The sequence below is a fragment of the Stegodyphus dumicola genome, chromosome 4 (assembly GCF_044657685.1).
Source record: "Stegodyphus dumicola isolate Sdum_Otavi_A_Nest chromosome 4, ASM4465768v1".
NCBI classification, from domain to species: domain Eukaryota; kingdom Metazoa; phylum Arthropoda; class Arachnida; order Araneae; family Eresidae; genus Stegodyphus; species Stegodyphus dumicola.
Genome location: NC_140771.1, coordinates 110,247,583 through 110,269,783, shown reverse-complemented (window position 1 = coordinate 110,269,783; position 22,201 = coordinate 110,247,583). Strand labels below are relative to the sequence as shown.

Below are 22,201 nucleotides of genomic sequence, written 5' to 3'. Positions count from 1 at the left end.
GCGATTCCGGATTATCGATTTTTCCGGATTATAGATCATCAGTTTAAATCTGGTAAAATGGCATGCAGAAATTATAAAAGTAAAAATATGAAACCGTAATTTACGAAATAAAGAACAATTATGATCTAAAGGGTATCAAAATTGACAAAAGAAAAGCTTAATATTTATTGTTTTACTTTATTAAACATTTCTTTCAATGTAAGTTGTTTCAGTTGCTTCATTTTTTATGTGATAATACATTCTCTTTAATTCTATAAACAGACATAATTTCTTGTTCAGTTACAAAGGTCCGCTGTTCAAGTCCTATAATTGCTGTGTCGAGAATACCGACTAATTTGTCAATCGAAATTTATTCATTTTCAATAAACTCTGTCACTTTCTTCGCCATCGGAAGCGAATTATAATGACGAGGCATTTGATTTAAATCATATCAAAGACGGAGTACATTGAGATGAAATACTACATTGAGTAAGCAATTATAAGCCAAATAAAATAAAAACATCTGCCCTCAAGATAAGGATAGTGCTGATAAATCAACTTCCAATTCATTGCACGCCGCCGCGGCGTTAAAGATAAACAAAGTTTAGATAAACAAACGTTTAAGTTTAGATAAACAAAGAATATGCCTTTATCCATTTTTTGCAGCAATTCCATTTTTTGTTTAATGGACTCCGAAAGATACTTTCGCTTTGTATATCCTTTACATATTAGTAAATATATATCGGAAATTCTATTTGACATAATCGAAAGTTCAAGCTTACTTTTATAAAATTGCTCTAACAGTCTGCAAAAAATAATAATCCGGATCCAATTCGAAGATTAAGGAACAACGCAATCTGCAACATTAACTGAAATAGATAATTTTAGCTTAGCTTATCCCGTCCGTTATACATTAAACGCGCATTCGTAAACGTATTTTGCGCACGTGCACACGCAAATTCGCAGCGGTAAAGGTCTTACGCGCATGCGTCAACGCGACGCATGCGCAGAAAGTTTGTAGCTTTGAGGTCCGGATTATAGATCATTCCGGATTATGGGTGTCCGAATTAACGACTTTTGACTGTACTATATTATTATTATACTTTCAGCAAGAACTGACTATACTATATTATTTTGACTTTTGACTGTACTATATTATTATTACTACAGCAAGAACTATTTATTTTCAAAACTACAATATGCAAAAATAACACAGCAGTGGGAATGCATAATAACTGGCCATCAAGAGCAAATTTAAATCAAAGAAATCATTTTATGGAAACTCTCCCCCTACTTTTAAAGTGAAACCTTTTGCTTTGTCAATGCTAATGATGAAAATATGTGAACAACAAAACTCCAAAGTTGTAAATTACCCGTATGACAAATATTCAAATAAAGTAACTAAAGTGGATAGCTATACTTTTGCTTGGGTCTGGGTCATAATCCCGAAGGCCGAAATCCCGACAAGCCAGAATCCCGACAGTCCAAAACCCCCGACAGGGCCGAAATCCCGACAACCCAAAGTCCCGACATGGTCGAAATCCTGACAGGGTCAGAATCCCGAGTGTCCAAAATCCCGACAAGTTAATATCTAAATACGAACATTCAATTTAGCTTAATAAAATACAATTTTTAACTAACTATTACATATTACTAATTAAAAGTTTAAATCAAAAAATCATGAAAATTAAAAATTATGTCATTACTTAAAATAATTTTTAACAGATTGAAATGACCATTAAAATTTGAAATGAAGATTTATAAATTTCTTTTTATTACGAAAAAGAAAACATCACTTACACATGCAAACAACATATTTACAGTGACACATTGTGAGCGATACCACGAAGATATTCCATCACAGGTCGATTATCACGATCGTCCACAACAGTCATAATTCTCCTTTCTCTCTCATCATCTACCTTTCTACATTTTGGTTGTTGTTCTTCGTGAAGAATGCATTCAACTTGGTATTCCACATGCTCCTGTTCTTTTTGAAATCCTTCTATGATGTTATAAACGCCAACATAGGCCCATCCAATTAAGATCTCCCATCTTCTGTGCTAAGCCTCGACAGCATTTTGAGTGCGCAGAGCTCTCAGTTGTAGGGAATCAAACACGCTCCAGAGTACTGGTGGGAACATCAGAGGAACGCGAACGGCAATGCCATTACGCAAATGGCGCCGTATTCTTCCACGAACGTAGTTATCTTTGAACCACTGAACGACTTCTTGAGCATCGGGTGGCAAGTGAGGAAGTAAAGTGTCAAATGCTGCTGAAATTTCATCAGCTGGTATAAACGCTAACGCAAATAAATGACGAAGCATTAAATTAAATCTTTCATCTGTGCTGTAGCGAGAAGCCAATCCACCCGATTGGATTTTTCTCCAACCACACTGATACAGATGGAAAAAACAAGCCTTATTAATAACGTCAGGGAACTCTGATTTTGAAGCATTTATAGTTGCCTTTTCTAGATCACTAATGATTCTAGATGGCCTCAGTTCAATATTATTTTCTTCAGCGAAATCAATTAAATCTTGGAATAATCTTTTGTAATTTTCTTCAGATTTGTTAGTTATCAAAGCATATACTAGTGGAAGATTCTAAAATTTTGAGATCCAACAGGTGCGTGAATTGTATATAGCTGGTAAAATATTGTGGGCACCGTTTTAAATGCGCCATCCAACAGGTGCGTGAATTGTATATAGCTGGTAAAATATTGTGGGCACCGTTTTAAATGTGCCATCCATAATCCAATAAGGTGCCTGTGATAAATGTTTAACATTTGCAACTGTTGTAAACACTAGAATTCTCTCATCTCCAACTGCAGAATCTCTCACTAAAAATAATTCACCAGTTAAAGTATTTTTTAAAATAGCTGGAATATCAATTTCATTCATTGTTTTTGGTTCTGGTGGCCTTTCGTTTTGCCTGACCCATTTAATTTTTTTTCCGAATAGCTTCTTTTGATGGAAGGTATGGGAGAATGTTCTGAGAGGTTTTTACGATGTTGCTTTGAATTATCTGACACGGTTCACTTCCAGTATGCCGAGCATCTTCTTTCAATTGGCTAATACATTTTGCGATAGCAGCTGCACTTGCTTGTGGAGCATGGTTATGCTGAGTAAATTTACGGAGATGATGTTCTCCATTCAGAAAAATTGTTGTTACTCGACCTTTGCACATATCGTATTTTCTTTTTTCACAACACCAATAATATAAATCGTCGCGATTCTTATCTTTCACCATTAAATAACCACATGCATTAATTTTATTGCTTCCTTTTTGAGACGGAACAATTTCACAAATTTCAGCCATATTTTGGAACAGTTTAATGAGCAAAAAATAAACCGGCAAGTGAGCACTGTCTATCTCGAGGCGAACGTAACCCTATAGCATGTAGAGAGCCTAGAGCTGTATCATTCCGTCATTGTGAAATAGTTCCCTCTTTTTCCTATTCACATAGATTATTGTGAAATAGTTCCCTCTTCCTCCTATTCACATAGATTATAAAAGGCCTAAAAGATAAGAAATGACCTTCGCGTGAGGTCAGCCGCCACTTTGTCATTATGATGTCCTTCCGTAAGCAGCTGTGGAAGTATGTTAAAGGGTCATTAGGACTTATTGGGATTTCGCCCATGTCGGGATATTGGACAATCGGGATTTCGACCCTATCGGGATTTTGGCTTGTCGGGATTCCGTCTGTCTGGATTCTGGCTTGTCGGGATTTCGGCTGTCTGGATTATGTCCGGATACCACTTTTGCTTACTTTTTACATAAAAACAGCAGAATGCCTTTCTAATACAGTCTTTGGCATTTTCATATGAATAATTTCAATATTCATTCAACATTTACTCCAATTTTTTTTTCATACATAATGTTATCCAATGGAAAAGAAACACAAATAATTGTATGATTTCTATTTAGGATGTTAGAACAATAGCAATGTACTTACGGTGACATGATCAAAAATACTATATTTCTGAATCATACCACTGGCTTCTACTGTTAAAGAAGAGTTTTTAATTGTAAGTTGACCTTCAAGCCATTCTACACCATCTTTCACAATTGCCACTTTTTTATCTTTATTGCAAAGAGAAACAGCGCCTTTAATGCCATACTTTGGGATGAATACTAGCATGCCATTTGTCAATAAAGAATAAATTACGGCATCTACAAGGCAAGGACTAGAATTTTGCCGAGAATAATCTTCAAAGAAGTAAGCCAAATAAATCTGTTGAGCAGCTTTTTCCAAGTCTTGAACAGCCTAAATAAAAGAATAGAAAATTATAAAATCAATGACTTATATAATTATTATGTTTAAACATATGGTTAATAATTATCAATACATTTAATTAAAATTAATTGAAATGGAAACATTTTGAAAAAGTATTAAACATAATGCCATAACTACTATGAAATAATGTCTTGTAATACTTAAATTATACAGGAAACTTACTTATTTTTTAGCTCATAATGTACAGTAAATTTAATTCCTCACATAAAAATGTAAATATAATGATGTTATATTACTTTAACCACTTGTGCTAAAAAGTGGAGCGGCGTAAATGAGACATTTTACCGCTTGTTATATTGTAGCGCACGGCACCGCAACCGTGAAGTTTAGTCGTAGCGCAAGTGGTTACTTTCATAAGTTATCAAGATAGTAAAATAAAAATTTTAATATTATAAATAGCAGTTCATATTTATAATTCAAACACATTTAAATTTTAAATAAGTATATTTTTTCTACAGTCATTTACTTATGAACTGAAATGATACTAGTTACAAATTTTCTACTGGTATATATAATTTCCTAATTAACAAAGAGCATCTGTAAATATTAATATTAAAAGGTGACATTTTAAGATGAATAAAAATTAATATTTAAATATACAAATGCATCTGAAAATATTTTTATAAATAATGCTATATATTTTTGTTATCTAACAGCAAATTTTACATATTATCATATTTATTTAGATATTCACCCCTTTCTTTATTAATTTTATTGCTAGAAAATCAAGATGGAAAAACTGCATGTGCATACCATTTCTGAAAAGAAGATTAAAGAAGAGCTTGACAGATACAAAAGCATACATTAAGGGATGTGCTATTATTGCTGTAATACACTTCAAAATAATTAATTATAATTATAGTCTTTAATATCATTATTTTTATTTCTTCATGATACACTGCTATTTATCCATACATCCATACTATATATTCATACTATAAAACAGAATTATCATGTTGAAAAATTAGGGCAGGGGATCTCACAAAGAAAAGGGAATCTAGTTCACTCCAAACTAGTAGACTGATATTATAGTAGAGTGTTCATGGCAATGATTGGTTGCAAAGAAACTGAATTAATATAATTTAAAAGGAACAAAAAAAAAAAAAAAATTATAATGTAGGTTCTTAGAAGCACAGTAAAATGCAAAGTTATCTTACTCTATGCTTTATGTTCATATGATTGCATAAATCTGTCATTTCTCCGGCATCAAACTTAACATCTGCTTCAGATTTTTCAATTTCTGCTAGAAGCTGTCTATGAACCTGTAAAATTAAAAAAAAAAAAAAAAATATATATATATATTTAACTTTTTTTTTTAAATACTTTAGCAAAGTTTCTTATGCTTTTAACTGAAAATGAAAATAAAAGACCAGGAAAATAATTTTACTTGAATAGTATACCTTCAAATACATTGAAATTTCTATTTAAAGCTAACATGCACTCCCCCAAAAAACAAAATTAAAAAATGTTAAAAATGAATGCAACTCCTCACTGAAATATTCCAAAAAGTATTATACTGTATTTAATTTCAGATCAAACGCATTAATTTTTTATTTACTTGCATTTTTGAAATTCTGGTTATTTTAAAATTTAATAATTTAATAGCATCTAATAATTTTTTTATTAGTATTACACAGAAAAAAAAATTCAAAGTATTTCTGAATTTTTTTCACCTCAAAGGTGGCTTAATTGTTTTAAGACACACTTAGTGGTTAAAACCACTAAGCCATTGGTAGTTCAACATCCCAGTTTCAAGTCCGGACAGATAGGTTGGCTGTATCCTTGGTTTATCTTAATTTTTCCCATGTACAACATGAATACAAGCCAATTTCTCTTAGAAAGTTCTCCACAAAGGCAACCCTCTGTTTAGGAAGATATTCCTCATATGTTTTGCTATATTTCAGTAATCTAACCAAACCTTAATTATTTTTTGTTTCATAAGAATTTGAATAATTTGTTGTTAAGTAATGACAAATGCAGAATACAGAAAAGTGCATTTTCAGTTTTCAAGTTAAGAGCCCTTCAGGTGCCTTAAAAATGATAATTTTGACACTGATTGAAAATTGACAGAAACTTTTGATAATAGATAAGCAATATTTTTATTCAAAGTTTTAAAAAATATTAAAAAAAAAAAAAGAGAGGTAAGTCTTTTTTAATAAATAATTTCTAACACGATTTTTAATAAATAACAAAGCAGTCACATGAGAAATATTAAACATGTAACTTATTGCTTGATATCAAAATATCGCACTCCATTTATTAGAATTAATCATTTTTCAAACTAATAGCTGTTTGTAGGTTTAGAGATTGAAAAACAATCAAAGAATCTTCTACCCAATTTGTTTTTTTATTGTTGTCACTTATAAATTTAAATTCTCCTCAATATGCTACTGTCCTTAAAGAAATCTATGCTTTGTAACTGACCTCTAAAAATAATGGAATTAAATAATCTAAAACAACATTTTCTTAAACTTTATATTATACCTTTTTCCTACTCATCGTATATGTCTATCAAGCGAATGTCTGGAAATTATCATTTTTAACATTCAGACTAAATATCTCAATCGCATGGCCATCCCTAATTCTGAGAACTTTATTATTTCAGATTCTATCTCTCCTTTTATGAAATTAGAAGGGCTAGTTATTTTAAAACACCATTGAAATTTTTTTAATTTCTTATAAACCACCTAATTTATTTAAACTGAAATTTTTAAAACACATGAAAAATTAAGTATCTAAAAATGAACTGAATTAATTTCAAAGATTTCATTCGATTCTTTTCTAATCAACAGTAATTTTTTCTGATACCAAAGGTACCTCATATGAACCTTTTATGAATGCACTTTTTAATGTGAAAAAAAATTAATTTGATTGAAACAATTTCTGGTAAAAAAATAAATAATTTCCTTATCTATACTAATATAGGGTGTTTTAAAAAAGTGCATGATTTAAATCTCTTGAATGATTGGTTTTAGACTTAGGTTTCAATTTATGAAAAGAATGAAATAAGTGGTAGTTCAATTGGGTGAGGTGCAGAATCGCCCATATATTTGGCACATTTTGTTTGGCACTTTTTACAAAAGTAAGAAAAATTGGATTTTGGTCAATTTCTTTTGACTTTTAAAATGAAAATAGACCGATGTGTACATTGACAAAGGGAGTGCGCAATGCCGAGTTTGTGTAATTCTCTTTTTTTTTTTTAAAGTGAAAATAGGTCGATGTGTAAATGAAATAGGTAAGTGAAAATAGGATACCAAGTTTGTGCAATTCATAAAAACGCATCAAGCAGTCGGTGATTCTGCACTTTTCCCCAATAATTTAGATAATATGGCAATTTATATTAAGTTTCATAAGGGGGGAAGTATCAATATGAAAAGTATTTGAATTAATTAAAAATCATCTTTATGTGATCAAGATTACCTGACATACAGTGAGTGATCGGTTAACGAACAGTTCGGACTGCGAACAAATCAGACAACGAACGCCTTCACGAAAGACTTTTGTGTTCGGAGAACAAACACATATTCAGATAACAAACTAAAACGAATTCTAACGAACACTTCTCGGCTCCCGGATCATAATGTGCAGGGCTGCCAAACCCAACGGACCAAAAATCGTTTTTCATCTTTTGAATTATGTTGCTTGCCTATTAAAATTCAAAGTTCTATATTGAAAAGAAGATTTTTTCTAATAGAATATTTATAGCCAAAGTAGACCATCAGTTTCAGTTTTGATTTCATTCAAAACCGAAACTTATTTCATTTTGAGCATCTCTCCCTCCCCGTTCATTAACTGTCCCATATGTAGTCTTGAATGATGAATTCCAGACGACAGACTCCTTTCCTCTCATTGTGAAACAATAATCTTGTTTCCCTCCCAGTTGATGAAACTGGTTTGTTTTGGGAGCGCATACCGAACCATACCTACATCACGAAAGGTGAGAAAAGTGCTCTTAGACATAAATCCATGAAAGACCGATTGACGTTACTTTTGGGAGCTAATGCTTGTGGTCATATGAAACTTAAACTACTTTTCGTTTACCACTCTGAGAATCCTAGAGCATTAAAAAAATTCCATAATCAAGAGAAGACTGTCAGTAATATGCAGATCGAATCAGAGGGCATGGGTCACGCAGCCTCTTTTCAAAGAATAGCTGTTTGAAGTTTGTGACCCAAGTATCAAGGACTACCTATGACCTACCTATACCAATGACTTGCCATTGAAAGCACTGCTGCTAATGCACAATGCAGCAGGACACCCAAAGGACCTTGAAGACAATTTGCTGACAGACTTTCCCTGGTTGTCAGTTTAGTTTCTACCTCTGATTACAACTTTGCTGATTCAGCCGATGGATCAGAAGGTTATTTGCGGGTTTCAAGAAATTGTCACTCGTGCGCTGTTTCGTCAGTGTTTTGAAGCATGCCAATTCTCCTCAACAATGACTTTAAAAACGTTTTGGAAAGAAAAATTTGACATTCTTGAAACTATTCGTATCATTCAAATGGCGTGGTCAGAAGTCACGCAGCAACATTTTATTTCTGTTTGGTAAAAGCTGTATCCATCCTTTGTTCAAGGTGATGGAGGTGATCAGGAAGATACCCCTGAAATTATGGATGAAATTTTGACAACTGCTAGAGATTTGGAATTGGAGGTGAACAAGGATGACATAGAAGAGCTCAGAATGGAACATGAAGATGAACTGACGACAGAACTTCAACAAATCTCGAATGAAGAACACAAAGAAACACAGTGAAATGTGTCTCCTTCTGAACAAGAGGAAGACAAAAGAGGACCAATGCCGACATCTGCCATTAGTGATCTTTTCAAGAAGTGGCAGGATGTCAGAGCAATGGCCTTAGAATGGCACCCAAACAAAGTTGATGTCAGTAGGTTTGGGGATTTACAACGACAATGCTATTAATCACTTTCGGAAAATCCTGAAAAGAGGTAAAAGCAATCGACATTGGACACGTTCCTTAATGCCCCATGACAAAAAATGAAAAGGCCAGATTAATTTGCAAGACTATATGTACGTATTATTTTTTTAATAAACTTACTAAAAAATTATACATTCTTTTTTTTAAATTTAATTTTTGAATCTCCAGAGCGAATTAATCTATCTCATGATATATATATATATATAGTATATATACACTCACTTCCAAAAGTTAAGCACGGAGAGGAAAATGCTAATTTCCAGAAGCCAATCATAATTGAAGAGGATACAATTCTCTGCAGAGGTAGGTAGGTAGGTAGGTGACGGAAGACGGGGACGCTTGGTGGCTACCAGAGATAAACAGGCATGTATCCCTTGCCTTCCACTATCTAATGGCAACAACTCCCTGTGGCCTCAAGAGTCCACACCGGGAGCTTATTAAGGGTGCAGGAGTTTACATGGCCAAACAGGGGCGACTTATTAACATTGCTTGACTAATTACATAATTACAGGTATGAGACTTGTGAGACGGATTTACAGGTGAGGGGCTCAGAGTTAGGTACTAAATGTATGAAAACACAAAAACATGAAAATGTACAGAAAACACACACGCAGAGGGAAAAAAGGGGGGAGAGTGATACACTTGATTAACACTGAAGACTTATGACAGATAAAACACACTTAAAAAATAGTAATACACATATACCACATGTCAGATACATATTTGGCTTCATTGATCACATATACTGTACATTGTGGGGTATGTTTACAGTCGAGGGGCCATAAGATGGGAATAACATGTGATTGCTGGACATTGATATGGGGGACACATAGAGATACGGCGAATATATATTTGTGGAGCGCATAGGTTGCTGAGTATATGAGCATGCCGAGCGCGGTGACATGTTAGCAGCACAGGGTGATGTTCATGTTGACTTCTGTTAGTGGCGGACGTTGTGGGATTATGCAGCGTCACATATATCTTGGCCCATAGCGGCGAGCTGGTCAATGACCTTACAGATTTTATTGATTGCAGGTTTGTTTTTAATAATGAACCGTTGAAAGGCGTCTGTAGGAGGAGTGGGATGCTTAATGTGGTTGTCTGCTGTGAGTGGGCAAGAGTAGATATAGTGGTCTGGTGATCCAAGTTGGCCGCACACGCAAGCATCTGTAGTGGAGATGTTGTGCCTATAATAATACGCTGGATAGGGGCCATGTCCCGTTATGAACCGGGTGAGTTGGGGTATAGCTATGAGGCGTGATAGAGAGACTTTGGGTAGGAGATTGTAGGTCCGTCGTCCGGTGTCACACGCGTTCCATTCCTCTTGCCATATTTTGAGTAGGTCTTCTTTGAGAAGCCTCTTTAGATGCGATGGTGGTGCACGGATACGGATTTGCTGAACTTCAGAACTGATGGCAGCTTCTTTGGCTAGGGTGTCTGCTGCCTCGTTTCCAGCTAGACCAGCATGCACCTTAACCCAGGTGAGGTGAATGCGTTGCTGGTGGTTTACAGAGAGTAGCTTTTGGATTTCGGATATAATTGGGGAGGTGTGGCTTAAGTTTTGAATTGCCAGGAGTGAAGATTGGCTGTCTGCACAGATGCATGCTTGGTGGTAGTCGTTACTTAGTATGTCGTTGGTGGCATTGAGGATGGCCAAGGCTTCTGCCTGGAATACACTATTGAAGTGCCGCAGTGCTGCCTTCCAACTGGTATGTTCATCATTTTGGTGGTAGCAAATGTACGCGCTACCAACTCCATCTTCAATCTTGGATCCATCGGTGTAGTAGACGTACGTAGCGTTGGGAATACCAGAATTGCTAGTGTTGTCTATGGTGATGCCGAAGTTTCTTCCTTGAATGCCCAGGTGTGGGCGTTGGGTGGGGCGAGGGTTTTCATATAAGGTCGGACTGTGGGTTGTATTGTGGAAAGTGGCGTCTTTGCGTAGTTGCAGGACTCTGGTTATTGTAGCTTCTTGCTCGGCTCTAAGATATAGTGGCGGTATGCCTGCAAGGATGATGGCCGCAGAGGTGGCTGTGGTGCGAAAACCTTTGTTGCGAAAATCTTTGGATGGTCTGTAGTTGCTTACGTTTCCGGCTTTGCATCGGCTTCGCCCATATTGCCGCAGCGTACAGGACTATGGGTTCAATCACTGTCGTGTACAAAATCTTGTTAATATATGAGTTTCATCCCCAATTTATACCTTGAAATTGACGGGCCTTGCGTGCAATGGCTTGTGTCTTAATTTTGAGTTGCTGTAGATGTGGGATCCATGTAAGGCCTTTGTTCCATATTAAGCCTAAATACTTGAGCTCTTTGACGATTTTTAGATTTTTCTGTTGGAGTTTAATACATGGATTTCTGCTTGGGTTGGTGCCTGGCTTGGGAATGATAAGAGCGGTTGATTTGGCAGTGGAGATGGTTAATTTGAGTTCTTGACAGAGGAAGCTGAATTTTTGTAATATTTGAGTGCTTCTGTGTTCCAATTCGTTTCTGGTGCGACCCTGGATTAGGAACGCAACGTCGTCTGCATAGGCAACTAGTTGTGTATGCTGTGGCCAGTTGGTGGAGATGATGCTGTTGAAAGTTAGATTCCAGAAAACTGGGCCGGTGCAAGATCCTTGCGGGCATCCTCTCTCCTGCTGTTTGATGGTTGTCCCGTTGTTGTGTGGGACCAGGAGGAAACAATTCTGGAGGTAACTGTCAAATATGCCATAGATGTTACGGGGGCATCGAGATGAGCGGAGAGCTTGTTTAATGGCCGACCACCAGAGGGTGTCAAAGGCACTCTGAAGGTCAATTGAGACAAAGGCCGTGTGAAGCTGTTGTTCTTTGTTGTGGTGGATTATCCGTCGAACTTCCTCCAGAGCATGCAGTGTGGAGAGGCCGGAGTGGAAGCCGAACTGCCTGCTGCTTAGGATGCGGTTGTCTTGCAGATGAAAGATGAGTCTTTGTACTATTAGTTTTTCGTAGACTTTCCCTAGAGCCGGCAACAGGCAGATCGGTCGGAGAGAGCTTGGGCTTTGGGGATCTTTGTTCTTTTTAGTGAAGAAGACTACATGACCAGCTTTAAAGGTGCTTGGGAAGAGCTCATGTTTCAGTAGGTTGTTGAAGAAGTGAAGAAAGAAGATGGGATGTGATTTGTAGGCGACCTTGAGGATGCTATAGTCTAGGCCGTCAGGGCCTGGTGCTTTCTTCTTGGGCAGGGTACGATAGATTTGTGCGATTTCTTGCCTGGTGAAGGGAATGTTGTCTTGGGTCATCGGTGCTGCGTGGTTGTTTCTAAGAAGCTTTTGTTCCGGTGAATCATCAGCTGGGTTATCTGAGGGAAAGACGGTGCTCAAGATAATTGCAGCAGTGTTTGAGGTAAGGCTGGTGTTCGAGTTGGCAGTTTGTTGCTGCAAGTAGATTTGGTGGGGTCGAAAAACTTTGCTTGTTGAGATTTTGTGAAGAATTCCGAAGGGATCAGAGTTCTCGCTGCAGAATTTCTTCCAGGTGGTAGTTTTTGCAGTCAGTATGCTTCGTTTGTATGTAGCTCTCTCTTTTCTGAACTGTGTTAGGAAGAAGGCGCGTTCCTCTGGGGTGTCTGCTTTTGTAAGGCGGCGTCTTAGTGCCCTGCATTTTTGGCGTTGCTGGCGAAGGTCCTTCGACCACCATGAAAGACCTTGAATTTTCTTGGCTGTGCGGATGGGGAGAGTACTGTCACAGCATTTTTGTAGCTCCTGTGTTAGATGGTTTGTGTACTGGTCGAGGTCTGCGGCATTGTGGCAGCTCTGCAGTGATGGAAGTTCTCTGCTAAGTAGGTCGTGAAGTTGCCTTTTCAGTGTCTTGATTTTTGCTTTCGATAGTCTGTAGCGTTTAAGTATTGGGATGGTGGTGCTTGTACTGATACTGAAGTGGATGTATTTGTGATCCGACAGGCTACAATCGTCTGACACCTCCCAGTTTTGCAATGGATGGCTGGCGTTGTTACTGGTAAGGGTCAGGTCTGGCCATCCTTTGCTGTAGGTGTTGTCAAACGTAGGGGGGGGCATCTATGGAATTGTGAAGGTGGAGGTTGTTGGCGGCTATGTAGTCTTCAAATTCTTGACCTTTCCTATTGATGTCGGTATAGCCCCAGATTGTGTGATGGGCATTAAAGTTACCGCTGAAGATGGTGAAGCGGAAGGACATTTGAGACGAATTCTGTCCATTGCGACAGTTGCTTCTGTGATGGTGTCCGTGGGGGAGGAGTAGATGGAGCTGAGGATGAAACTCATGTCTGAAGTTTCGAAGAGGATAGCGACACAGTCTCTTTCTGTTGTTACTATTACGGGAGTCCAAATCGGGTTGCATATTATGATGGCTGCTCGCGGGGCTTGGGTATTTTCGTTCACTTGGATTGTTCTCCAGGAAAGCGGGGAGGAAGCTACTTGGCCGTTCTTGCAATAAGGCTCCTGAATGAGAAGGATGTCGGTATCGTTTTGGATGGCATGTGCTGTTGCTTGTATGGTTGCCGCCTTTGCTCGTTGCAAATTTATTTGAATGCACTTGAGGAGGCTGTCTGGAGTTGTGACTGTTAAATTGCATATAACTGGTGGGGAGTGACCTGGCGGCAGATTGTGACACAATCTGGAGCTCTGAAGTGGGAGATTGTAAGCTTATGCAGAATTTGGGTAAGACTGACTTGGTTGGGGTATGGTAGGATTAGTAGTTGGTGCTGCCTCGAATCCTCTCGATGTACTTCTGGTAGGTTGGACAGGTGGGGTGGTACGCTGGGTGTTCACAAGAGATTGTGCCTTTTGTCTTGTGATTGAAATCTGCGCAGTTGATGCATGTTGGATGGATCGCGGCGCAGTCTTTGACGTTATGTGCGCCGGAGCAGAAGGCGCAGTATTCCTTGTTGTGGCAGTCTTGTTGTAGGTGGCCAAACTCTTGACATCTGTAACAGCATTTGGTACTGAAATATTCTGTGATCCTGTGCGCATGCCATCCGATGTAGATGCGGCCAGTTTGCATAATTTGTCTGAAGGCAGGTGGTTGGCATTCGGCGATCCACTTGACATTATTATTCTTGTCTTTAAGCTGGTGTAATAGTTTGAACGCTGTTTTGTTGAGGCTGAATTCCAATTCTATGATGTTCGCGAGTTCTTCCTTCTGCAGGGAGGTTGGGATATTGTGTATGGCTATGCGTGGGGATCTTGTGACAGGAAACTTTGTTGAGACGAGCTGTTTGCCTTTATCGCTTTGAAGCGTGATGGAGAGTTTGGAGAGGTCTGCTTGGGTGGCACACTCAACAGCGATACCTCCGTTCTGTATATGCCGGATCTTGCGCACCTTGATGCCAATCTGCGAAAGGAACCGAAAGGGGAAATTCTTCTGCGAGTTTATGTCGTAGTGTATTGCTCGTGGCTTGTTCTTGTGGGTAAATGAGCAGAGTAGGCGGGGGTTGAAATGCGTGGGTCAGAGCCTGAGCGTAGGTTGGGTGACAGGCTGGTTGGAGCCTGCTGTTTTGGTTGGTGCTTGCCAATTCAAAGTCCGTAGTATTCCTTGGTGGAGAAGGGACGTGGTCCGTGTTGGTCGTGCAATCTTTTGTTGTCTTTAGATTGGAGCCGCTTAGGGCTAAGGTCTTGAGCGCTTGCAGGAATTGCACTAAAGTTTCTCTTAAGTTGGTTGGCAGTAAGTGCCGGCCGGTTCGGTTAGATGTACAGATTTCGAGGCACTCCTCGTGCAGGGCAGAAATTTTATCTTTGTGTGAGAGATAGGTGGAGTCTAGGATTGCGTCCAAATTGAGTTTGCTGACGTAGTATGAGGTATTTGTATTTGGCATTTTGTGAAGGAGAACCGTTGCGCTGCAAGGACCAAGCTTAGAGTCCCTAAATGTGGTAAGCACACTAGGAAATTGCTTAAGAAGTCGAGTCACTAGAGTTGCGCATGCACTATTGCATGCGCATTTGCTGGAGTCCCAGTTGAAGTGCTATATAGTTGGTAGTCACTACTTCGCAAAGTCACAGAGACGATGGCAGACACTGAGGAGTTGTTATATAGTTGGAAGTCACTAAGTGACAGAGTCACTAGTTGACAGTCACTAAAGATTTACAGATGATTAATGTGTGTGGTAAGTTGTGTGCTCATCAATTGCGGGTGTTTGAATGGTATGTAACAGGAATACAGGGAAGAACAATAAATTGCAGGCAATCAATTAAATGTAGCTATACAGATTAAATCAATCATATAACGATAAGAACAATCAATAATAATCTGGAAACGATATAAATCAAATATGAAGGACAAGGAATGGATTAATTCATATATAAGAATCATATATGGCGAGATTAACCAGAATACAGTCAATTAGGAAGTATTGCTTACTATTGTAATTGCTAATGGTTTCAGTAAATCCTGGCCTTTGATATTGAGGACACACATATTCGTACAATTAGTTAGCCAATTAATGCAATGGTTTAGACATTACATTTGTATGCATAATCCTTGAAAATGGCGTTTGTACCGGTAATCCGATCAAAATAAACAATATTTATGCAGAAACAGGTAGGTCATACAAAAGACTAAATTGCAAAACTTAACGCTAATTACACAAGGACCAGTCAGATCATAATTTCAACTATGCAAGAACTAGCTTATGGGAATTCAATTTGCTATACTGAAAAGTTACAAAGCTAATTATTACATAAAAAAAAAAATTCTTATAATGATTTAATAAATGGTAAGGTAACGAAATAAAGCTAATAATACTGAATAGATATGAGTTGTGTCCTAATAAACCAATTAAAGTTGTTAGCAGAAGAACTATATTGTCAAAAATACTTAGATGTAATATAAACACATAGATTTAAAATTTGAACGAAAGTAAGCATAATCACTATTAAGGCAATTTGAGAAGAAGTTCCAAGATTCTGGGTAAAATTGAGATAATTAAAACTAGCTGACATCGTAATTAAATGTATGTAAATAGTCGCATACCTTGGCCACAAAACTTCATCTGTTCTTTTGTGCTTGTAAGTATAATGGTAATACAGTAAGGAACACACAAGAAGTTAGAAACACACAAGTAAGCTGAAGAAACACACTGTGTATTGGAATCCAATTAGCGTTCTTGTTGATCGCACAAAGCTGAAACACTAGCACAACGCAAGCACAACACTAAAACACGAAGAAAACTCCAGGCACTAATTAATGAGGCACTTAGTTGAAGTGCACAAATTTGTTAGAAATAGTAAAAAAAAAAAAAAAAAAAAAAAAAAAAAAAAAAAAAAAAAAAAAACATAGAAATGACCGATTTTCTTAATTTTTTTTTTTTTTTTTTTTTTTTTAAACTTGTGTCGTGCAAACGATGAGATTGACTTTAGACATGGCTCTGTGAAGGTACGATGCTAATTAGTTGAGTAATTGAATTAATTAAAATCTTCAAGTACCTTGTATTGCCGAGGGAGGCAACTTTCTTTGGTTAACAGTCGCTAAGTCCGAAAATTAGGCGAAAAGTTGTAAAAATTCAACTAATTGTCCGATTAACTTGAAATTTAGAATCTTGTGTCATTCAGGCGATGAAAATAACTTCCGTCCTGGTACTGTTAAGATACGATTGTCGCTGCAGAGGTAGATGGAAGTATGCAAATATGTTAGGTAACAGCCAATTGTGCTTTCATGTCAGGAAATATGCAAAAAAGGCAGTCTTATAAGAAGCCAGCTTTATGAAGGGTTACAGAAGTTGATTGTAAGTGCTGATAGAAGATGTTTAAAACTTTCAAAATATTTGTTTACAAGACATACGTGTTTCGGTGACTTCCTGAAGACGAATGGAAGATTCTGAGGGCTAGCGTGCTGTGGGGTGCATTAAAGCAGGACAGTCGATCATGGATGTTGCCCTTTTCTTCGGCGTTCATCATTCTGTAATTTCACATTTACGGAAAAAATATAAACCACAAAGACAGTTGTCTGAAGGTCCGTAGCCGGTCACCCGAGGGTTACAACCCACGCGGAAGATCGATATATTGCTATTGTAACCAAGCGGAATCGCAGAGCAACCTCCACACGTGTGACATCTATGGTTACGGCGTCCATTGGTAAGGCGATATCTGCAGCTACTGAACACCGGAGATTACATATGAGTGGATTGCACGCCTGGGTACCTCGAGTTTGAGCTTCTTTATCCGTCTAATCAAGAGGGGCACAATTACAGTGGTGGCGGGAACATGTCAATTGGAATGTGTCTGACTGGGATAATGTAATGTTTACTGATGAGTCAAAATTTGCTCTGAAGCCATATGACAAGCATATAAGGATATGGCGTGAACAACGAACACACAATCAGTCCCAAAACATCACCGAACATCACGCTTTCTGAGGCGGAAGCATTATGGTGTGGGCAGGGATTTCATTAGGATACCGCACTGACCTGCACATCTTTACACGGGTTCTTTTGACGGCTATCCGGTATCGAGATGAAGTCCTAGAACCCGTTGTGAGATTGTACGCTGCAGCAGTTGGCCCTACTTTTGTTTTAATGGATGATAACGCATCTCCCCACAGAGCTGACATTGTCAATGACTACCTGGAGAGTGAAGGGATTGCGCGTATGGCGTGGCCAGCATATATGCCCGACCTTAATTCCATTGAAAATCTTTGGGATGCTCTTGGCCATACTGTATCTTCACGTTTCCCACCTCCAACCACTCTTATTGAGCTGGAAACTGCTCTTCAAGAAGAATGGCGATTGCTTAATTTGACCACCTAATTGAAAGAATGGTCAGAAAGTGTAAACTTTGTATACATATGAGGGGGGTTTACCTACCCTATTAATGTCCTTTTTTTCATTTTATGCTGTTTATTTTTGCTTTAAACATAATTCTCCAGTATGTCATTACCTTTATTATTATTATTATTATTTATTTATTTTTATTATTATTATTTAAGTCTCCAGTATGTCATTACCTGATAACTTACAAAAATTTAATATTGTTTTCATTTCTGTATATAATTATTGATTTTGTTTTATGCATAAATATATATGCTACTTTCCTGCTGAATTTTGTGTCAATCAAAGGAGTATTTGTTGATTTTTTTTGCATTTTACATCTTCGTGCTTAACTTTTGGAAGTGAGTGTATATGGTAAATCTATGATCGGTTAACGAACAATTCGGATAGCGAACATAGTCTTATAGCAGATTATGTTTGTTAACCGATCACCCACTGTATTCTTAAGCTAAAATTTTAGGAATTATCTACAAGTAACTGCTAAAACCAACTGACAATGCAATTTTTTTAAAGGCATTTCTTATCAGAGCAGTGTAAGTATAGAACATATATTTCAAGAAGATACTTTTTATGTAATATGCAGGTGCATTGCATTCAACTTCTTCTTTTGACATAAAAATTGAATTCACCTATGCTCAATTGTTCCTTATATAATATAATTTCAAATTTTCTATTTAATATAATTCAAGTTTTATATAATTTCTAAAATGATGCCTTTACTTTTACTTTTTATTAAGTAAAAGGGTAACATGTTTTTTAAGAATTTTTCCGAGGGCAAATTTTGCTCAATACGTATTTTTTAAATGATCTTTCGTAGGATAAGAAACGACTTACTGATCAGAACTTTCTTTGCAGAGGGCACAGGTAAAATTTTAATTTAAGAGATCACCTGAATGTATACAGAACAGATGACAATAAAAGAGAAAGAAAATAGAAACATTTTTAACAGAATGCTACCAAAATTTTTGAACTTTTCATTATGCTTCACTGCCACACATTTATCATCCACTCAAGGCGACAAATGTTATCATCATGCAAAACAAGATCCCTCATTTATTTCCCATCTAACCTAGCAAATATCCAGTTTTCATTGTTGCCATTAAACATTACATAAGATTTTCAATTTATCTTTAAAAAAATATTTACTTAACAAATTCAGTGATTTAAAAGTAATACACTAATTTCACAATAAATTAAATGAACATTTTTTTAAAATATCTAATTAATCTAATTCAAAATACATGCAGTTTTTTTATATACAGCCCAGTGACAAATTTCATAAACATTTGCAACATTATTGTCATCAAAAAGGATGTTCTGAGTGCCATATATATTATCTTCTCTTTCCCTTCTCTGATTATCAAATTTTATACAAGAAATTATGAAGAAAGCAGGGCTAGTTTGCCCAGAAATCTCACGGTTATAAGTTACTAAGTTTTATTAGCCTTACACAGGGTCTGCACGGTAAATAGTAGAACTGATGTATATATATATATAAATAAAAATTATATATATATATATATTAAAAAAACACATTCACAATTTTGACACATCAACTAATAGTTTTGAAAATGCCCCTTCTGCATCAACAGCTTTTCCAGCGACTCTGCTAATCACTGAAGGCTCCCTGGAACACAGAAACTAGAATGCTCTTCAGCTCGCTCATTACGGCCTCTTGAATGGCTGGACTGAGCCATGGTGCCAACCTTTCATGACTCTTTTTAGTCAGGGAAAAGGAAGAGGTCTGAAGAAGCAAAATTTGGGCTGTACTTGTACTTTAGACTCAGAAAATGAGTTGTCTGTATCTGTCCAGCAATTGCTGGATCATGGAGACTCCATCACAACAATGCGCCAACTCGCACCACCTTTGCTATCATGAACTGTCTGACCAAACATGTAATCACATATCTTCTCCAGCCACCCTACAGCTCAGACGTCACTCCTTCAGATTTCTTTCTGAAGTGAAAATAATGAGTATTTGGTACTTTTTTAATTATGAAAATACCTTACTGAGATTTGCTCTTTTTATGAATAAAGGAAATGTATACATATATGACTTAACATTTAAAATCAATTATGCTATCTTAAACAATAAGATGATGTAATTTTAGTAGTGTATATATTATAGTAATTGTATCTACCTAAGGGTTAAAAACATTTAATAAATTTAGTATTGTAGCATTGTAATTAATATGAACCTGGTTAAGTGTCACTTACTGAATGGGTGCCGCTTTTGTAGATGACATAAGTTCATCTCTGCTAATGATGAATACTTATGGAAACAGTGCTAAATAAATTTGTAGAAATTCAGAGAATTCAAATCTGTTTCACTAATTTGGTTTTAGTTACTTGGTGATTTACGATTTAATGCATTTACTTTTCTCAGGTGTTCTCATGTTTGCAAGTTTACTGAGTTCAAAGAAAAACAATCAAACTACTGGATTTTATGTAATTTGCAAGAGCACTAATTCTGATAATATTGTACATAACAAAGATATAATAGTCTGATGAGGATTTAGCATAAAGATTTTAATCTAACTTACTAATATATCATTACAAGGAAAAAGGAATTTAAAGTACATCGAAATTAAGGCTTTAAAAAAATTCAACTTGTATTTAAAAAATTAATTTTAATTGGCAATGGCAGTGTCACTACTTATTTCTTTGATAATAATAAAAAAAATTTAGATTACAATCAAGAATAAATTTACACTAAACTATGGAGATCTCTGTGGATGTTCTTCTCTCATCACTAGATTTAAATGGCAAGCAGTGGGTCAAAAGCTGAATTAAAGTACTTATCTGTCGAATTTATAAAAGATATTTTCATTGTTTGTGAAATTTTCAGTAAGCATTAATTTCAGTAAAAATTTCAAAAATTTTAACTGCTATTAATTATTGTTCGTGGGAATTTTTTTTGAATAACTGTTTTTTTTTTCAGTGACTATTAAAATATGCATTATGATTATGAAAGTTCTCCCCCTTTTCATATGTTTTTGGCCTCTTTAGTGAGTAATTATTCAAAATTCAGATTTTATTCTTGAATCAGCCTTATTTATTGATCTTTTATACTCTGAAATTAAAACAGTCTTTAATCAAATTTTTTATTAAAAATGTGTAAAATATAAAAACATATTAGGATTACATTAAATTAAACTTGAAAATGTGCTCTTAAGTAAATATAAATAAATATTAATTAAGAGGATGTTAATGAAGACATAACTAAGATTCAAGTTAGAATTTTTGTGATTTGACAAGCAATGTAATATAATACATTTTTTATTATTTTTGAAACAATATTAAAAAGATATCTTAATCATAACCTAATTAAAAAAAGTTATGTTACAACTATTGAAAAAAATATTTTCAAGTTTTACTCTTAAAACATTAACCCTGCCAGTGACTAAGTGGCTAAGATTGCTGAATACTGATAAATCAACTTTAGTTTGACTCAGGCAAACAAGCTGAGCCATTTCGCTTAAAAGATTCTCCAGAATGGCATCCCTCCCTTTAGGCAACAGCCCTTGTGCACTTTGCCAGATTCACTACTAACTAACCAAACTAAAACTTTGAAAAACATGCATCTTAGACATACACATTCAAGGAAATTACAATTGAAAATTTGCACAAAAATAAAAAATGCCAGTATTTACCAATATATCAGCATATCTTCGAATAGGTGATGTGAAATGTGTATACTTGTCTAATCCCAAACCATAATGATAAAATGCTGAGCTACTGATATTACCACTACAAAAATAAACTGCTTGATTCATAGCTTGAGTGGTTAAAATGCGAAGTATCTGAAATTAAACTAGATGTTAAAGATTATAATGTACTAGAACAGTAAAGAAAGAGAAAAAACTTCATTACAGAATTACCTGATTAAAGGTAGGATCATTAACATTTACAGCTTTTTCAAGTGATGCAGCTAGTTCTTTGTTTGAATGAATATTTAATGCAAAACCTTTTGATGAAGCTAACTTCTGTACTTCAAGCAAATCTGCCTCCCTGGGATTAGGATGATGACGCAACTATGAAATGAAAGACAAGTCTGATATTAAAACTACTAAGACTAATTACTAAGACTATTTTATACAGTTTCTAAGAGATAGCTTAATATTAATTAATAATTAAATAGCATCTAAGTTTCCATTCATTAAGAGAACATTTACATTATTACAAAGGTAAGAATGTAAAATATTTAAAATTACAATCTAATGAATCACATGA

At 36.0% G+C, this 22,201-nt stretch overlaps 1 protein-coding gene across 2 annotated transcripts in view; it reads right to left on the bottom strand.

The window, feature by feature from the left end:
• LOC118188817 (DIS3-like exonuclease 1) overlaps positions 1-22,201 on the bottom strand; it is a 218,659-nt gene that overhangs the window by 7,669 nt on the left and 188,789 nt on the right. For both annotated transcript variants that reach the window (XM_085815332.1, XM_085815331.1), the window contains 4 exons: positions 21,850-22,002; positions 21,622-21,771; positions 5,437-5,541; positions 3,938-4,249 (listed from right to left, as the gene is read on the bottom strand). In XM_085815332.1, coding sequence (XP_085671458.1) covers positions 3,938-4,249; positions 5,437-5,541; positions 21,622-21,771; positions 21,850-22,002 — 720 coding nt within the window. The remainder of the gene's footprint in view (positions 1-3,937; positions 4,250-5,436; positions 5,542-21,621; positions 21,772-21,849; positions 22,003-22,201) is intronic.